This window comes from Gossypium arboreum, chromosome 4 (assembly GCF_025698485.1).
Source record: "Gossypium arboreum isolate Shixiya-1 chromosome 4, ASM2569848v2, whole genome shotgun sequence".
In the NCBI taxonomy this organism is placed as follows: domain Eukaryota; kingdom Viridiplantae; phylum Streptophyta; class Magnoliopsida; order Malvales; family Malvaceae; genus Gossypium; species Gossypium arboreum.
This window is the reverse complement of record NC_069073.1, coordinates 77,299,555-77,319,454: the sequence shown is the minus strand read 5'-3', so window position 1 is coordinate 77,319,454 and position 19,900 is coordinate 77,299,555. Positions and strand designations below refer to the sequence as shown.

At 37.9% G+C, this 19,900-nt stretch overlaps 1 protein-coding gene across 1 annotated transcript; it reads left to right on the top strand.

Moving 5' to 3' along the window:
* The first annotated feature begins 8,573 nt into the window (after positions 1 to 8,573).
* On the top strand, positions 8,574 to 9,116 carry LOC128291590 (uncharacterized). Its single transcript, XM_053026770.1, has 2 exons — positions 8,574 to 8,958; positions 9,094 to 9,116. Exons 1-2 carry the CDS (start codon positions 8,574 to 8,576, stop codon positions 9,114 to 9,116), a joined length of 408 nt encoding a protein of 135 aa, XP_052882730.1.
* The last annotated feature ends 10,784 nt before the right edge of the window (positions 9,117 to 19,900 follow it).

Below are 19,900 nucleotides of genomic sequence, written 5' to 3'. Positions count from 1 at the left end.
TAGGCCACCTTACATTTGCCTAGCACATTTCTAAATTTTCTCACATAAGTCCTATTTGATAAAAATTCACTTACAATTAACAAAATCCAAACATGAAATTTTCACACATGCATATATGCATATAATGAGCATCAATTATGATGGTTAATTATTATTATGACTCGGTTTAGTGGTCCCGAAACCACTTTCTGACTAGGGTCAATTTTGGGCTGTCACAACTCTCCCCACTTAAGAAATTTTCGTCCCCGAAAATCTTACCGGTAAATAGGTTTGGATATCGCTCTTTCATAGAGTTCTCGGTCTCCCAAGTAGCTTCTTCTATCCCGTGCTTGAGCCATAACACTTTCACTAGCAGAACCCGCTTGTTTCGCAACTCTTTCACTTCCCGTGATAGGATACGAATCGGTTCTTCCTCATAACTCATATTGGCTTGAATTTCAATTTCTGATGGACTAATCACGTGCGATGGATAGGATCTATAGCGTCGAAGCATCGAAACATGAAAGACATCGTGAACCTTTTCGAGTTCAGGGGGCAAAATCAAACGATATGCCACTGGACCGACTCGCTCGGATATCTCATATGGCCCAATGAACCTCGGGCTCAACTTGCCCATACGGCCGAATCTGAGTATCTTCTTCCAAGGCGAAACTTTAAGAAACACTTTATCTCCCACTTGATACTCAATGTCTTTTCGTTTTAGATCCGCGTACGACTTCAGACGATCGGAGGCTATCTTCAGATTTTCACGGATTACTTTTACTTTCATTCGGCATCTTTAATCAAATCCACTCCAAAAATTTTGTTCTCACCGAGCTCGGTCCAAAACAATGGTGTACGGCATTTACGCCCGTACAAGGCCTCGTAAGGCACCATCTTAATACTTGATTGAAAACTATTGTTATAAGCGAATTCAATCAAAGGCAAATATCTTTCCCATGAACCACTAAACTCAAGGATGCAACATCTCAACATATCCTCCAGGATTTGAATTACCCGTTCGGATTGACCATCGGTTTGGGGATGAAAAGCAGTGCTAAAATGCAGCTTGGTACCCAAAGCCTCTTGCAACTTCTTCCAAAATCGCGAGGTAAATCTCGGATCTCTATCCGACACGATGGAAATAGGCACCCCGTGTAGTCTCACAATCTGATAAACGTACAATTCGGCTAGTTTGTCCATTGAAAAATCTGTACGTACGGGGACAAAGTGAGCCGACTTAGTCAATCTATCTACAACGACCCAAATCGCATCCTTCTTACTTGCTGACAATGGCAGTCCGGATACAAAGTCCATTGTGACTCGATCCCATTTCCACTCGGGTATCGTGATCGGCTGAAGTAATCCCGATGGCACTTGATGTTCCGCTTTCACTTGTTGACATATTAAACATTTCGAAACAAAATCAGAGATGTCTCGTTTCATACCATGCCACCAAAACCGACGTTTCAAATCGTTGTACATCTTCGTACTCCCCGAGTGGATTGCCATTCGGCTACAATGGGCTTCATTTAGAATTATCGAAATAAGTTCCAAATTCTTTGGAACACACAGACGACTTCTAAACCTCAAACAATCGTCATCATCAATTTGAAACTCTGATTCCTTGTTCAGAACACACTCAGCCCGTTTTGCAAGCAACTCCTCATCAACTTTCTGAGCTTCCCGAATTTGATGAGCCAACAATGGTTTGGCCTTTAATTCGGCTACTAACACATTGTCGGGTAGGATAGACAAGTGTACATTCATTGCTCGTAAAGCAAGCGGTGATTTCGACTTAAGGCATCCGCAACCACATTAGCCTTTCCGGGTGATAATCAATGACGAGTTCATAATCTTTTAACAACTCGAGCCATCGTCTTTGTCACAGATTTAAGTCTCTCTGAGTCATCAAATATTTGAGACTTTTGTGATCCGAATACACATGGCACTTCTCACCAAATAAGTAATGTCGCCATATCTTTAAGGCGAATACGATGGCAGCCAATTCGAGATCATGGGTTGGATAATTTTTCTCATGTGGCTTTAATTGTCTCGACGCATAGGCCACAACTCGACCTTCTTGCATCAATTCGCAACCTAACCCAAGTAGGGAGGCATCACTATAGATGACAAACTCTTTGCCGATTCGGTTGTACTAGAACTGGAGCTTTCGTCAAATGGGTTTTAATTGGTGAAACTTTTTCGACACTTTTCCGTCCATTCAAATTTGACATCTTTCAAGCGGTTTTGTCATGGGTGTGGCTATCATCGAGAATCCTTTTACAAACCGTCGGTAGTGTAAGCAAGCCCCAAAAGCTCCTAACTTCGGTAACATTCCTTGGAGGTTTCCAATTGACTATGGCGAAATTTTGTTCGGGTCCACCATGACACCGATCACGGACACCACTTGCCCCAAAAAGCTAACCTCTTTCAACCAAAATTCACATTTACTGAACTTTGCGTATAACTGCTTATCTCGTAAGATTTGCAACACTAGCCTTAGGTGTTCAGCATGTTCAGTTTCATCTCTCGAATAGACCAAAATGTCATCGATAAATAAAACTACGAACCGATCCAAGTATGGCCTGAAAATTCTATTCATTAAATCCATAAACACCGCAGGGGCATTAGTGAGCCCAAACGGCATCACCAAGAATTCGTAGTGACCGTACCTTGTTCTAAAAGCGGTTTTGGGTATGTCCGATTCTCGGACCCTCAACTGATAGTATCCCGACCTCAAATCTATCTTTGAAAACACCGAGGCTCCCTTCAATTGATCAAACAAATCGTCAATTCGTGGCAACGGATATTTATTCTTTACCGTCACTTTATTGAGTTGGCGGTGAGTCGATGCACAACCTCATGCTTCCGTCCTTCTTTTTCACAAACAATCTTGGTGCGCCCATGGAGAAAAACTCGGTCGGCGAAACCTCTATCCGTCAATTCTTGCAATTGAACCTTCAATTCCTTTAACTCCGTTAATGCCATACGATCACGGAGCTATTGAGATCGGCGTAGTGCGGTACAACCGATGCGAATTCCACTTCTCGAACCGGTGGCAATCCGGTAACTCCTCCGGAAAAACATCTGAATACTCACAAACCATCGATACCGATTTGAGTTTCTTTTCCGTCTCTTTACTTTCCAACACATACGCAAGGTATGTTTCACACCCTTTTCACATATCTCCGAAGCGGTCATAGAAGATATTATCGCGGCACTCCTTTTAAATCGATGAGACTCGACTCGGACTACCTCATTATTTGCACTCCTCAAATCAATGGTTTTCCTTTGCGATCCACCTTGCTGCATCATGTACGATCAACCAATCCATACCAAGAATAACATCGAATTCATCAAATGGTAGAAGCATCGGATCGGTAGGAAAACAGATTCTCGAATTATTAGGGGCATCTCTTGCACACTTTATCAACGAGTGCGTATTGACCCAAAGGGTTTGACACTGAATTACGAACTCAAGAGACTCAACAGGTAGAGTCTTCTTTGGATGCTAAAGTTTCACATACATATGAATGAGTAGAGCCGGGTCAATCAATGCAATCACACTAGTATCAAAGAGAGTAAAAGTACCGGTGATAACGTCGGGGAGGATGCCTCCTCTCGCGCGGATGGCATATGCTCTAGCAGAGCTCGGTCTCGGATCGAACAGCAGATCGGTGGCTCCCTCTCGATTACCACCCCTACCTCCTGAAACCCTCGGGGTCTACCTCTAGCTGTCGCCCACTAGATCTTGCACCTTGCATCTTATTCTTCTCATCTAGCTCGTGCAATCTCTAATGAAGTGGTCCTTGAACCACATCCGTAATGAGCACAGTTAACAGACTTACCCCAACATTCAACTAGGTGTCGTCTTCCACATTGGGGGCATTCAGGTCTCTCTTGACGATTATTGCCCACACTAGCTACTGAAGTAGCTCGGGAGTCCACCGATGGTCGAGCTCTAATGGATATTCTCGCAGTCGCCCTCGACTTACTGGTGTCCTCCCTGAACCTCTTTACAGCCGAGAACGGAGCTTTACTCGTTGATCTTTTACGGTAATCTCTTGCTTCAAATTCAGCCTTCTTCTTCTCCTTCCCAAGTTCTTCCGCCTTGCAGGCTCGTTCGACTAGTGTCACGAACTCCTTTATCTCCAAAATTCCCACTAGTAACTTTAAGTCTTCATTCAATCCTTCTTCAAATCTTTTGCACATAGCAACCTCATCGGCCACACACTCCCGAGCATACCGACTAAGTCTTACGAACTCATGTTCAGATTCGATCTGATCATACGGCCTTGCTTGAGTTCCAAGAACTCCTTACGCTTCGATCGATGAACCGTTGACTAATATATTTCTTCCGAAATTCGTTTGAAAGAAATCCCAAGTAACTTGTTCCTTTGGGACTATGGAAATCAAGGTCCTCCACCAATAGTAGGTGAGTCTCATAACAAAGATATAGCACACTTAAGACATTCATCGGTGTGCATGACAATTCATCAAACACTCTAATGGTGTTATCAAGCGAACTCGGCCCTTTCGGCATAAATCGGTAACTATGGCCTTAAACTCCTCGTCCCCACGCTTCCTAATCAAGTCCACGGTAGTTTACTCAGCCTCACGGGATCGATGGCGATGGCATTACGGGCTCTTGGGGTGGATTATTTAAATTCGGGAATGGTTGGACAGCCGGATTGGTTCGGGCATAGTCGCGACCCACTCATTCATCATGGTGAAGAAAGCTTGTTTCGCCCTTCATTTTGATTATTCGCGGATGACCGAGGCTCAGCAGGCGGTGTCCCTTGCGCAGAGCAGCCGCTACACTTTCAACGTCATCCGCCAAGGGTCTCTCTATCCCGGGTTCCATCGCTAATCAAAACAAAAATTTCAACCGTCAGAAGTCATCACATTATTAAGCACTAACAATTTGGCATGTATAGCTAGACTCACACGCTCTATGGTAGTCCTAGAACCGACTAAACCATAGCTCTGATACCAATAAAATTGTAACACCCCTAACTCGTGACCGTCGCTGGTGTCGGACACGAGGGGTTAACGGGCCAAATCCTCTCAAAGTACCAACCAATTTCGCATTTCCCGACAGGCTGGAAAACTGCATCACTGTCGCCTTAAAAATCATATCTCGAGTTCCAAAACTCGGAAACTGATTCCGTAAATTTTCCCTGAATTTAGACTCATATATCCATCCATGGATTTATTTCTAGAATTTTTGGTCCGGCCAATTGGTACAGTTTATTAGTTAAAGTCACCCATGTTACAGGGTCGACTACACTGACCTTCGCGTTACAACTTGAATATCTCTCTGTACAGGGCTTTAATACTGGTTCGATTGTTTCTAATGAAACTAGACTCAAAATGGAATCTGCAAATATAAAGCATGACTTCTAATTCTTTCTTGATAATTTATAGTAAATTTTCAAAGTCGCGACAGGGGACCCAGAAACCGTTCCGGTCCTGTCTCGCGAGAACTTTAATATCTCTCAGTATACTGCTCATATGGTCGTTTCGTTCCGTCCATAATAAAATAGATTCATCAAGGTTCAATTTAATAATTTATTCACTATTTAACTCTACTTCTACTATTTTTAGTGATTTTTCAATCTTATCTCACTGCTGCTGTCCGCAACAGTTACTGCAGTAGACTATGCCAATTTCATGAATCTTTCCTTGGCCTTAATCATCCATCATACATGACACAAATTATGGCCACCTTATCAAAATTAAAGTTTCTAAGACTTGTAGCTATAGGTTCTAGCATCCCACTCGACGACCACATAGGCCATTTTCACATGGCTTAAAGTTTACAACCCACAGTTCAACAAAACATAACAGCCTATACATGCCAAATGTTCTTCAACAACGAAGACAATACCAAAAGATTTCCAGCCGGTGTGATGACTTCAACGACGGTCCCGATCACGCAAACAATACGAGTCCGAGAGACCTAAAATGGGTGACAAGAAAAACACCGAGTGAGTTTACAACTCAGTAAGTCATAAGCATTCATCAATCCACTGATAAAGTTACTACAACATGTACAACAAACGAGGCTAGGTACTCATCCATATCGAATCTATACCATAATACCTCGGACCTTTCGGTCCAATCTTGTACCAAGTCATACATCCACATTTCATATTCTACACAACAAGATAATCAAAGCATTTTTACACATTAACTCATTTTCCAGCACAACCATACAATTTCAATCATCACATAGATTTAAGGCTTACCAAATTCAACCCCAAGCATGAACGTATTCTCTATTCGTCATGAGCTCGAGGTACTTACCCGATCCGCTGTCCATACTGAATTCAATGGAGACACACCCTCAATATATATAGAGTATGCACACACAGTGCTTACTACTCGATTTCGCACACTTAGTGCCACGTAATTTAAGCCCGCACACACAGTGTCATACCCTCCGAGCTCGCACACCCAAGGTCGAGTATTTTCCAGCTTGCACACATAGTGTCATATTTTTCCAGCATGCACACTTAGTGCCTTATATTTCCAGCACGCACACTTAGTGCCAATCTCGTCACCATACACACGTATTGCCCTTTTACACACAGTCTCGAAAGCAAACTTTCTACACATTCCACTATTTCTTTTACATTCAACAATTATCCTCACTCCATACACATACAATTTCATTTATACATATATAGCATTCCATTAAACACAATTGCATGGATTTTCCAATCATTTAAGCAATATCAAACATATGTGCTTAATGACTTACCTTGTGTTGGGCAAAATGGTTCCAACTCGGCTACTCGATGTTCTTTCCTTTGCCTTTGCTTGTTTCTCCACCTCGAGCTTCTTGAGCTTAGTCAATAAATTAACTAGTTTAACCGTCTTGCCAAATATTTATACATATACACATGACATCAACTAAACTATCATTATTAATACATCAATTCACAAAATTTTATCTCATAAGCATATGACCCATTTTACCCCATATGACCGAATGCTTCATTCATTACCCAACTAGCCATTCAACAATTTTCAACCTCATTACCACCCTTTTATGTCTAATTGTCTAAATGAGATTATCAACATGCCTATCTATAACCGAATGTGCTAAAATTGATCTAACATCACCTACACACTTGATTAAATGGCGAATACCCATACTATCAATTATGGCATCATTTTTTTATTCTTTCAAACACTTAGTTTTCCTCCCATGAACACTTGGCCGAATTTCTTTTCTCTTCTAGCATAGCTTCACACCTATTTGTAACATCCTATGAATCCACATACATCACATTTCTACATAAATTTCTTTTACTTTTCTTCTACTTCCATTCACAACATCAAAGACACCATACACATATATCATTACTAAGCTTGACACTTAGCATGCAAATGACATCCACACAAACCCACCTTAGCGAAACTTAACTCATCTTCATGCCTCACCACCACAACATCAAATATCAAACATCAATGATACCAAGAAGACAACACCCATGGCGAATATCATCCCCATTTCATGGTAAAGGTTTAGACCATGGGTTAGGTGGGATTCAAACTATCAACTAAAAACATGCGTGAGTCTCATGGATAACATCAACATACCTTAGTCTAGCAAACTCCATGGCTGATTTTCTCAAGCTTCCCCCTTTCTTCTTAGTACATTCGGCCAAGCAAGGAGAAAATGAGAGAATGAACACTTTTTTTTTTCTTTTCTTTGTTTTTCTTCATATTCTCTTTTTTTTCATTTCTTTATTCTTCCTACATAATCCACTAACTAAACATGTTGGCAACATGTTTCCACTCATAGCATGGCCGGCCATCATGCTTCATTTTGGCTAATTTGACATGCAAGGACAACACTTTCCCACATGTATTAATAGGCCACCTTACATTTGCCTAGCACATTTCTAAATTTTCTCACATAAGTCCTATTTGATAAAAATTCACTTACAATTAACAAAATCCAAACATGAAATTTTTACACATGCATATATGCATATAATGAGCATCAATTATGATGGTTAATTATTATTATGATTCGGTTTAGTGGTCCCGAAACCACTTTTCGACTAGGGTCAATTTTGGGCTGTCACAATACCTGTCTCGATCAATTTTGATAGGGAACCTCGTTTCACGTCTTGGTTCTGACAGAAGTTTCATGAGGCTTTGGGTTCGAGATTAGACTTCAGTACTGCTTTCCATCCTTAGACCGATGGTCAGTCGGAGAGAGTGATTCAGATATTAAAGGACATGTTGAGGGGTTGCATTATAGATTTTCAAGGCAGTTGGGAGGAGTATTTGCCATTAGCAAAGTTCGCTTACAACAACAGCTACCAGTCTAGTATACAGATGGCACCTTACGAGGCATTGTATGGTCGTAAGTGTCGCACTCCCTTGTGCTAGACTGAGTTGGGTGAGTGACGTGTTCTAGGTCCAGAGTTGGTATCACAGACTGAAGATAAAGTCCGCTTGATTCGAGATCGACTAAAAGCGGCTTCTGATAGACAGAAGTCCTCTGCTGATTTGAAGAGGAAGGACATTGAGTATTCTGTGGGGAACATGATCTTTCTTAAGGTCTCGCCATGGAAGGAGTTGTGAGGTTTGGTCGCAAGGGCAAGCTGAGCCCTTGGTTTATTGGGTCATACCAGATTCTGAAGCGAGTAGGGCCAGTTGCATATCAGTTGGAGCTACTTCTAGAGTTAGACCACATACATGATGTGTTCCAAGTCTCGATGTTGAAACGCTATCGCTCTAATCCTACACACATTATGCTTGTGGAGAAGATTAAGGTTAGACCAGATCTAACAATTGAGGAGCTGGTTCAGATCCTAGATCGCGATGTTAAGGTTCTACGTAGGAAATCTATCTCTTTAGTAAAGGTGTTGTGGCAGAATCATAGCACTGAGGAGGCTAGTTGGGAACCGAAGGATTCGATGCGTCAACAGTATCCTCACCTTTTCAGATCAGGTAAAATTTCGAGGCCGAAATTCTCTTTTAGGGGGTAGAGTTGTAACGCCCCAAATTTTATAAATATGTCTCCGTAATTATTTGACACACAAGTGTGTATCTGCTTCAATGGTTAAGTGTTCTGAGTGTGTGTAGGAGGTCCCAGGTTCAAACCTTAGCTTGGGAAAAAAATTTGGTTTTTATTGGAATAAAGCCTTACCTGTTGGTTAATAGGCTTATAAGTATTTGTTTATTAAAATATGTAAGAATAGGCCTGAGTGGAGTGCTGGTGTGAGAGATGTCTTGGGTTTGAGTCTGAACGAAGGCAGTATTTTTTGCTACTAATGCCGTGAGAGTGTTTGAGTTGGCTTAGGATACTGAGTATTTGCAACAGTTGAGGCTTAGTGGGAGTAAAACAAGGGATTTGGGAGTTACCTAAATTTTCTACTCTGTAACATCTTGATTTTGGGCTTAGTCGGAACAGTGGTTTCGGGACCACAAATCCAATGTCGAGAAATTTATTTTTATTACATTATTATGGTCTACGATTTCACGAAATGATTTTGTAAAATTTTTGTTTTAAAATTCTGACATTTGGGCACTCAATTTAGTCAAAAGGACAAAATCGTAAAAAGTGTAAAAGCTGAGTTCTACATGCTAGAGGTGTCCAACTGTTATGAAATTTTAAATAGGAGGTCCTTAAATGGTAACTAGACCATTGGTTAATTGTTGGACAAAAATGGGCATAAGATAGGTGAAATAAAATATTTTTAAGTTAAGGCCATTTTTGTAAATTAGTAATTAAATGAAATAAAAGCCAAAATAGCCAAAATTGGTCTTCATCTTCATGCTAGGTCCGAATGTACTAGGAGGAACACCATGGTTAGGGTTTTCAAACTTCCAAGCTCTATAGTAAGTGATCCCGAACCCCATTTTTAATGTTCTAAGCATTTTCGAAGTCCTGGTAACTCGATTTACCTATTTCTACCATTATTTAAGCTAGGGTTCATGTCTAAAAATTTACCCATGAATGATATGCATGTATTTTGATATCTAATGGTAGAAAATGAGTGTTGGGTTTTAGATAAATGACTTTTACTAAGCGATTTTCGGTGAAAACGTCCTGAAGGACCATTTTGCATAAGTTGTAAAATTGGCATAAAAGGGTGTTATGATGAGAATTGAAGGTTGCTATAGTCATGAAAGTTGTTCAGCTAGGCTTATAGAGTAAGGAAATTAAATAAAATTTATTTTACGAGCCTAGGGGCAAAAGTGTAATTTTGACAAAGTTTAGGGGCAAAATTGTAAAGTTTCAAAAATATGATTTTGGGTTATTTTGAATAATGCAAGTCCTAAATAGACTATATTTGAAATGATAGATCAAGGAAAAATCAAGATTCGGGCTAAAATCGGGAAAATACCAAGTAGTGGACTAAAATGGTAAAAATGGTCATTTCCGTATACGAGGTAAGTTCATATGATTTTTAATAATGCAATGTGTATTTTGATGTTATCTCTTTGATAGTACATGAGATGTAAGTACATGTACAAATAAATACCTTAATTGATGTTTTAGATTTTAAATAACATTTATATGATAAACATGTTATTTGGTTACTTTGTTGCTATAATATGTTTTGGTGTTTTATGCTTATGTTATAAGTGCTCCCATGTTAGTATTTGTATATGATAATGCCATATGATATGAGGCCAACATTTTGAGAATGTTCGACAAAGAGACGAAAGTCTGAAAATCCCGTTTGAACTTAGGAATAGGTAAGGATACAAGTGACATGTCACTAGGATAGTTATGTATGTATTAGCTCATTTGATGACATAATACATCCTAGGTCCAGGAGCTTGTGTAGCCCTATTGAGAGGCATGTAATTATGTGGTACACGCTAGGTCCGGGAGCTTATGTAGCCTTGTTGAGAGGCGTAGTTATGTGATGCATGCTAGGTCCAGGTGCTCTTATGTAGCCCTGTTGAGAGGCAAGCTATATTATGATTATGACACTTCGGTGCGTTTGTATCCAAGTATCCTGTTCATTATTCCAAATGTTCAACAGGTAATGTATATGAAGTCCTCGCGTAAGCTAAGTAAAGTATGTATGTATGCAAGGAAGCAAAGGTATGTATTTGACCTTATGTGCTCTCATGACTATGATGATCTATGATGTATATAGTATTTGATGAATACTATGAAAATGACATGATTTGGAATAAGTCTTTGATACTTGATGACATTAAGATTATGAATCCATGCTTATGATGCATAATTATGCGTCCTTACCTTGTTGGATGAATTGATGTTGTATTAATTTGGTGAACAATAATTATGAATGAGTAAATTAGCCTTGACAGTTTTGTGTTACTGCAGTAGTGTAACTTTGAAAATACACTAAAAATAGTGGAAAATGAGTTAGAGATTGAATAAAATATGGAAATAAAGCTTGTTGAGTCTAGTTTCTTGTAAAAGAAATGGTGTAAGCAAAAGAACTTCCTATAATGAGATATTTGAATTTTTATGAGACAGAGTTAGAATGACTTCAAGATCCCCTGTTATATGATTAGAATCCTTAATGAGTCTATTTTCAAGAGAAATAGACAAAAACATCATCTGAGTCCCGAACTATGAGATACTTAAATTTTAGTAAAGAAAGGTCGAAGCTGTCAAACAGCAGACCAGGGGTAACTTTGAGAAATAAACTGTACTAATTGGCTAAATCAAAAATTCTGAAAATTTTATGGGAGAAAGGTATATGAGTCTAGTTTCAAGGAAAATTAACGAAACTTAATTTGGAGTTCCGTAGCTCCATATATGAATAATTTAGTGACTATTGTTCAAGAAGACAGCTTGTTATGAATTTGAGAATATGTTATAAACATTGATAAAACATGTTAATGAGTTACTTATTGTTTTCATATGAACTTACTAAGCTTTAAGCTTACACCCCTTCCTTTCCATCTCTTATTGGTTTATTTAGCGATGCTTGGGTTAGAGATCGCTGAAGATGCTATCACACTATCAAGCTATCACGCTGGATAAAAACGATCGTAAATCCTTTTTAAGTTTATTGCATGTATAGGGACTGGATCTTTTGTTATGTAAGTTATGGCTAATGTGGTCAAATGTGTTGGCCTATAATGATTTGATGATCAAATTTGTAAATGGCCATGAGATGTGACTCATGATGATTGTTATGTTGTTGCATGATCGTGGATGATTAAGTGTTCAAATGTGCCATGTTAATGGCCAAGGAAAGTAAGCATGAGTGTATGAAATTAAGGGTGGTAAATGGCTTGGAAAATAGCCTTGTATTTGTCCAAATGGGTAGATACACGGGCGTGTGTGTTGGCCGTGTGACTTCTTTGTATGATGACGTCATAAACAGAATGCAAGGTAAAATCCACGCGGGGTCTGGACACGGGCGTGTGTATGGTCCACACAGGCATGTGACTATTGCCACTTGCAAAATTTTATAAGTTTTCTAAAAATTTTCAAAAGTTTCGGTTTAGTCTCGAACCACCTGCAATGTATGTTTTGGGCCTTGTAGGCCCGTATAAGGGACGATATGCTTGTTTTGAACATTTTGAGTTAAATTGAAATTTATGGCCCGATTTTGTTTGAAAGTTGAAATTTAAGTCCGGTAATGCCTCATATCCCGTTTCGTCATTGAATGAGGGTAAGGGGTGTTACATTTAGTGGTATCAGAGCATGGTTTAGTCGAATTTAGGACCAACGTGGTGGGTGAGATGAATCTAGCTATACATGCCATATTACCACTCGTGATATATGATATCTTCTGGCTCTAACGAAATTGTTTTGTTAAGATAGAGATGACCTCCAACCGAGCAAATTTTGGTAATGCTAGAAAGTAATATTGAGATGATGAAAATATGCCTATGATGTGTCGAAATTTGGAAAGGCCTGAATAAAGGTTAATGAAATGTACGTGTTAATGTATGTAAAATGAGTAATTTCTAACTTCATGAAATTGAGGGCTTATGATTTATATGTGATTTTGTACAAAAAAATGAAATGAAAGTTATAGGGTGAAAAGTTCACCTATGTATGATTGACATTCATGTGATGCTATGTGCCAAACATGCTTGAGTACGTGAATATGATGAGAAATTTTACTTGAATTGATTGAATGTGTGTATATGTGCACTTATTAAATAATAAATGAGTATGTTGATTTACTTGAAATAAACAACGTGATTATGGTGATGTTATATTGATGATGCATGTTGAGTCATAGGTATGTGTTTATGAAGAGTCAAGTTAGAGGCCTTATGACCTCACCCCCTTACCAGTGTTGCTTTATAATGAAAGTTTACGAGAGTTATAGTGGATAAAATCATAAGTATGAATCTGAAAGGTTTAGTGATGGAATGGCTAGTAATGTGATCAAAGATGAAAATGATTGTCAAGTAAATACGATTATGGAAAGGATAATAGATTGTTCTAAAGATTATGCAGAATACATAGTGTCATGGTTAAAGAAGGAGTTAATTTTGGCTAATCGACTAAATCAAGTATGATATCAAAAATATGTATTTGTTGGAAATTCTCCCGAATTGGTTTTCGTTAGTGAATGAAATAATACGAGACTATTGATGATAGAATTGGTCAGAGAAATGATAATTAATTAGTAAATATGTCTGTGTATGACAGTTACAGTTGAAATGAATATGATGATCTTTCTTTGGGTATTCTATATATTCTTTTATCCTCAGAGATATGTATGTGATTGTTCAGTTTTTGGTGAAGTTCTTATGTTGTGGGAATGCTAGCTAACTATGATGTTAAACGGGAGCTCTGTTAGTTTGGTCGGTTTATGATTGACATTTCTTTATCTCTGGGATTCTATTTTAATATGTTGGAATAAAATCAATGGTGAACAATTATTGGAGACTATTCTTCTATTTCTACTAATTATGGTTTCGTTTTATATGTTCGGAACCATATATTATCTTCGTTATAATGGAATCTCAGAATTATAGGGTATTATCTTCTTCTGGTTTTCTCTAAGAAATTATCCAAATCTTCATTATTATCTTATTATGAGATATGTTCTCGGATTTCTGTTATAATATCGTAATTGAGTTCCTTATCTTTTTTGTTGTGGATTATCTGATACGGATTATCTTTGACGTGTATTCTTAATTTGTGGTGACTGTGTTTATTATGATGGGATTTCTAGATTTAATCATAGAAACGTGGTGATTATGGTATCAGGATTTCCTTAATTTTTGTGAAAGGAAATCGACATCGGCAAAGGTATAAACAGTGAAGGCTCAAGTTTAACTCGTATGATGGTTTTTTTTTCTCAGGTAAATTTGATTAAAGATGATGAATCAAATTGGATATTCTGTTTCTTTGAGTTAATATGGTTACAAGACCTTTGATTAGCATGTTAAGAGAAATTTGAAAGACTGTGTGTTGAGCTGTTTTCTCGGCATGAAGAAAAGAGAATTTTGGTATATTATTATTTGGCAGTTGAAGTTAACTCAGTTGTTTTACCAGAGTGAACTGGTCAATTGAATTTATGATTTTCAATGATGCACTATTGAAAAGATTCATATGTGTTTTATTACTATAATGTAAAGTGATGGTTCCGGTTTTCAGACGGTTAATGTTACATTAAAAAGAACTGTTCGACTAATGATTTAGATACGGTCACTACTATGTCTGTATTGAGAATTTGATGACATTGTTCGACGAAGATTGTCACATGTTTCTTGATATCAAAAGTTTAATGTATCTAATGGCACAGAAAAATATAAATTTAAGACATTGTTGATGACTTGAGATATTAAAAGATCTTGAGAAATTATCCATCAATCTCTGAGGAGGCAGTCATAGTTACAGATGTCTAGATAGAAAATCTTTATGTATATTAGTTAGTACTAATTTCTGGATTGACCTTATCCGATAATGGTTTAATTGTAACTATATTAAATGCTAAAGCAAGGTTTTCTTGGCAAAACTGAAAAGCTCAGAAATGTGATAGTGAGTAGTAAACTAAAAGAGTATAGTGAGGATTGACTTTTGATGTTGAATTTAAGATTGGATATGATTCATGGTATTATAATTCCGAGACGAAATTCACGTATCAAAGAATCCAAGGCTTATACAGAAAGAATTGTACGAAGCTCACAATGAAAATTTGCTTATTCATTCAGAGAGTAATGGCGTGTACCGTGATTTGATACAGATATTATTGGATTGTGATTTATCAATGATGGAAATTTGTATGATTATTTCGAAAGAGTGTCGGTCCTTATTATTTCGGATAGAAATTTGAGGGCTACATCACCATTATGGAAAAAGCTACGAGAAACTTTGAGTACGTAGTTGCATTTTGGCACTGTGGCTCATCTTTAGTCGATAGTGAGATTGAGAAAGTATGTAACATCCCGAAATAGGGCCTAGTCGGAATAGTGGTTTTGGGACCACAAATTTGATATCAAAAATATTTATTTTATGATTATTATGAGGCCTAGAATATGAGTATATGCATGTGTTAAAGTTTTATGAAGAAATTCTAAGTATAAGGTGTCCAATTGGAAATTAGGGACTAAATTGAATAAAATGCAAAATTGGATTCTAGAAGCAATTTGTATGAAATTGCTATAGATTATGAATAAGGAGGTCTTGGAGATCAATTTGCCCAAATTCTAAATTTTTGAACAAAAATGGGCTTGCATGGATGAAATTTTAAAGAAAGGGCATAAGGGCATTTTGGTCATTTTTCATTTTAATGAAATAAAAAGGGAAAAATAGAGCAAAAATATGCTCATCTTCTTTCTATAGTTGCCGAAATTTGGAGGACACCATAGCTAGGGTTACTTCAATTTTCAAGCTCAATAGTAAGTGCTCCCAAGCCCCGTTTTTCATGTTCTTTGTATTTTTAAAATCCCGGTAGCTTGCTCTCTCCATTTCTACCCATATTTCATGCTAGGGTTCATGTTCAAAAATTTACCCATGCATGATTTATTGGTATTTTGATGGATTATGGAGGAATATGAAATATAAATGTGTGTTAAACATCTTTTCCAAGTTGGTTTTCATGAGAAACCCTTATGGGGACTATTTTGCAAAAGATGTAAATGTGTGGTAGAAATGAGGAAAATAATGAAAAATGTGGGTTTCCATAAGAGAGAAAAATGTTCGGTTAGGCTTGGGTAAGATAGAAATTGCATGTGTTTCATTATACGAGCCTAGAGACTAAATCGTAAAAATGTCAAAGGTTAGGGGCAAAACAGTCATTTGGACCGGGGGTAGATATTAAACTTGAAATGCATAATGTGGGGTATTAATGAGCTAATTTTGTTATTATAAACCCCGAGGAACAAATTTCGGAGGTCGATCGAGGTAAACGCAAGGTTTCGGAATAACCGAAACATAACTCTGGAACTGATACCAGGTAAGTTCAGATAACTTAAAGTAAACCCCTAATATGCATGATTGTATGATTTATGAATGCATAATGTTTGCATTATTAATGGCATGAAAATGCATGAAATGCGTCTTTGATAATGACTTGTTGATAACAGTCTCGGTTGAGGTTAAAAGGGAATTCGATGGATAAACCATGTTTTACATGTGAAAGGAGATCCTGCATGTGTTGTCGTAAGGATTTAGCCCGGATGGGTAATCCATGATCTCGAGTATGGAAAGGAATCTAACCCGGACGGGTGTTCCTTGAATGATCAAGCCTCCGTGTGACATCCCTAAATCGACCCTAGTCGGAAAGTGGTTTCGGGACCACCAAACCGAGTCATAATAATAATTAACCATCATAATTGATGCTCATTATATGTATATATGCATGTGTGAAAATTTCGTGTTTGGATTTTGTTAATAGTAAGTGAATTTTTATCAAATAGGACTTATGTGAGAAAATTTAGAAATGTGCTAGGCAATTGTAAGGTGGCCTATTAATACATGTGGGAAAATAGTTGTCCTTGCATGTCAAATAACCCACTTCCTAAGGTGAGTGGCCAGCCATGACAAGAATATGGGCAAGGGAACATGTTTCCAACATGTTTAGTTAGTGGATTATGTAGAAAAAATAAAGAAATGAAAAAAAAAATGAGCATGGATGCCCCCCTTTGTTGCCGTGAGTAGAGGAAAAGAAAGGAAAAAATTGTTCATCCATTCTCAAAATCTTGGCTGAAAATACTAAGGGAAAAAGGAAGGATTTTTGCTTCATGCTTGGTTTAGAAGAGAACTAGAAGGAGATTTGGTCATACTTGTGTCAAGATTAAGGTATGTTTGAGGTTGTGTCATGAGATTCATGCATGTTTTAGTTGCTAACTTGATGTTCATGTTAGCCCATGGTTCAAATCCTTGTTATGCCATGGAAATGGTATTTGGCCAAGGTTGATATTGTGTTAAAGCCATTGCATGCTAAATGTGAAGCTTGTTGATGATACATGTAATGATGGATTGACTACTCTTGAAATTTCTTTTAGCATTCTTGAGTAAGACATGGAGTTTTCTTTGTTTAACCATGACCAAAAATTGAAAGGGGATGGTGTGGGATGTATTCGCCATGGCATGCTCATAAGTGCGATTTATGCTTGTTGCATGATAGGTAAAAATTTGTGTTTTGATATATGTGTATATGTGTTTGTACATGATGTTACAAATGGATGTGAAAATATGCTAGATTGGGAAAATTTGATTAAATGTTCATGAGATGAAATTAGGTGATTAAAAGATGTTAGTTGACATTGTACATATATATATATATTCGCCATTAAAGTGAGTATGTAGGTAATGTTGAATCAAGTTTTTGGTGCATATTCGGTTAGGTGTATAATCGACCAAATGGACGATTAGTAAGAATGGTTGCCGAATATACAAGCATACATATGCATGTGTAGTTGAATTATGAATGTTTAGCAAGATGGTTAAACTAGTGATTTATTGATTAAGCTCAAGGAGTTAAAGAAGGAGAATCAAGCAAGGGAAAGACGAAGGTCATCGAGTAGCCGACTTGGAACTATTTTACCCAACACGAGGTAAGTCATTAAGCACGTATTTGATATTGCTTAAATGATTGTAAAATTTATGCAATTGTGTTTAATGGGATGATATATATATATAAATGAAAATGTATGTGTATGGAGTGATGACAATTGTTGAATGTAAAAGAAATAGTGAAATGTGTAGAAAGTTTGCTTTCGGCACTAAGTGTCGGGCAATACGTGTGTACGGTGACGAGATTGGCACTAAGTGTGCGTGCTGGAAATATATGGCACTAAGTGTGCATGCTGGAAATATATGGCACTAAGTGTGCGAGCTCGAAGGGCATGGCAATGTGTAAAAGGGCCTAAATCGCATGGCACTAAGTGTGCGAAATCGAGTATTAAGCTCGTGTGTGCGTACTCTATATATATATAAATATCTCCAATCGAACAATTATATGGAGGGTGTGTCTCCATCGAGTGAGTATGGACAGCGGATCGGTAAGTACCTTGAGCTCATGACGAATAGGTAATACGTTCATGCTTGGGGTTGAATTTGGTAAGCCTTAAATCTATGTGATGATTGAAATTGTATGGTTGTGCTGGAAAATGAGTTAATGTGTAAAAATGCTTGATTATCTTGTTGTGTAGAATATGAAATGTGGATGTATGAATTGGTACGAGATTGGACCAAAAGGTCCGAGGTATTATGGTATAGATTCGATATGGACGAGTACCTAGCCTCATTTGTTGTACATGTAGTAGTAACTTTATCGATGGATTGACGAATGCTTATGACTTACTGAGTTGTAAACTCACTCGGTGTTTTCTTGTCACCCATTTTAGGTCTCTTGGACTCATATTGTTGCGTGCTCGGAACCGTCGTTGAAGTCATCACACCGGCTGAAATCTTGTGGTATTGTTTTTTGTTGTTGAAGAACATTTGGCATGTATAGGCTATTATATTTTGTCGAATTGTGGGTTGTAAACTTTAAGCCATGTGAAAATGGCCTATGTGGTCGTCGAGTGGGATGCTAGAACCTATAGCCACGAGTCTTAGAAACTCAAATTTTGTTAAGGTGGCCATAATTTGTGTCATGTATGATGGATGATTAAGGCCAAGGAAAAATTCATGAAATTGGCATAGTCTACTGCAGTAACTGTTGCGGACAGCAGCAGTGAGATGAGATTGAAAAATCACTAAAAATAGTATAAGTAGAATTAAATAGTGAGTAAATTATGGAACTGATCCTTGATGAATCTATTTTTATATGGACGAAACGAAACGACCATATGAGCAGTATACTGGGAGATATTAAAGTTCTCGTGAGACAGGGCCAGAACGATTTCTGGGTCCCCTGTCGTGACTTTGAAAATTTACCATAAATTATCCAGAAAGAATTAGGAGTCATGCCTTATATGTACAGATTCCATTTCGAGTCTAGTTTCATTAGAAACAAACGGCACCAGTATTAAAGCCCTGTACAGAAAGATATTCAAGTTGTAACGCGCGGAGGTCAGAGCAGTCGATCCCTGTAACATGGGTGACTTTAACTAATAAACTGTACCAATTGGCCCAACCAAAATTCTAAAAATAAATCCATGGATGGATATATGAGTCTAAATTCAGGGAAAATTTACGAAACCAGTTTCCGAGTTTTGGAACTCGAGATATGATTTTTAAGGCGACGGTGACGCAGTTTTCCAGCCTGTCCAGAAATGCCAAATTGGTCGGTACTTTAAGAGGAATTGTCTCGTTAACCCCTCGTGTCCGACACCGGCGTCGGTCACGAGTTAGGGGTGTTACACTCCGGAAGAATATGAGTGCATTGTGGATTTAGCCCGGACGGGTAATCCGATTAGGATCTGAATTTAGCCTAGACTGGTAACTCAGATCCAAGGGCATTAAGGGTGTTTTTCATTATAAGGGATTTAGCCTAGACTGGCAATCCCGACATCTCCTTATGAGTTCATATAA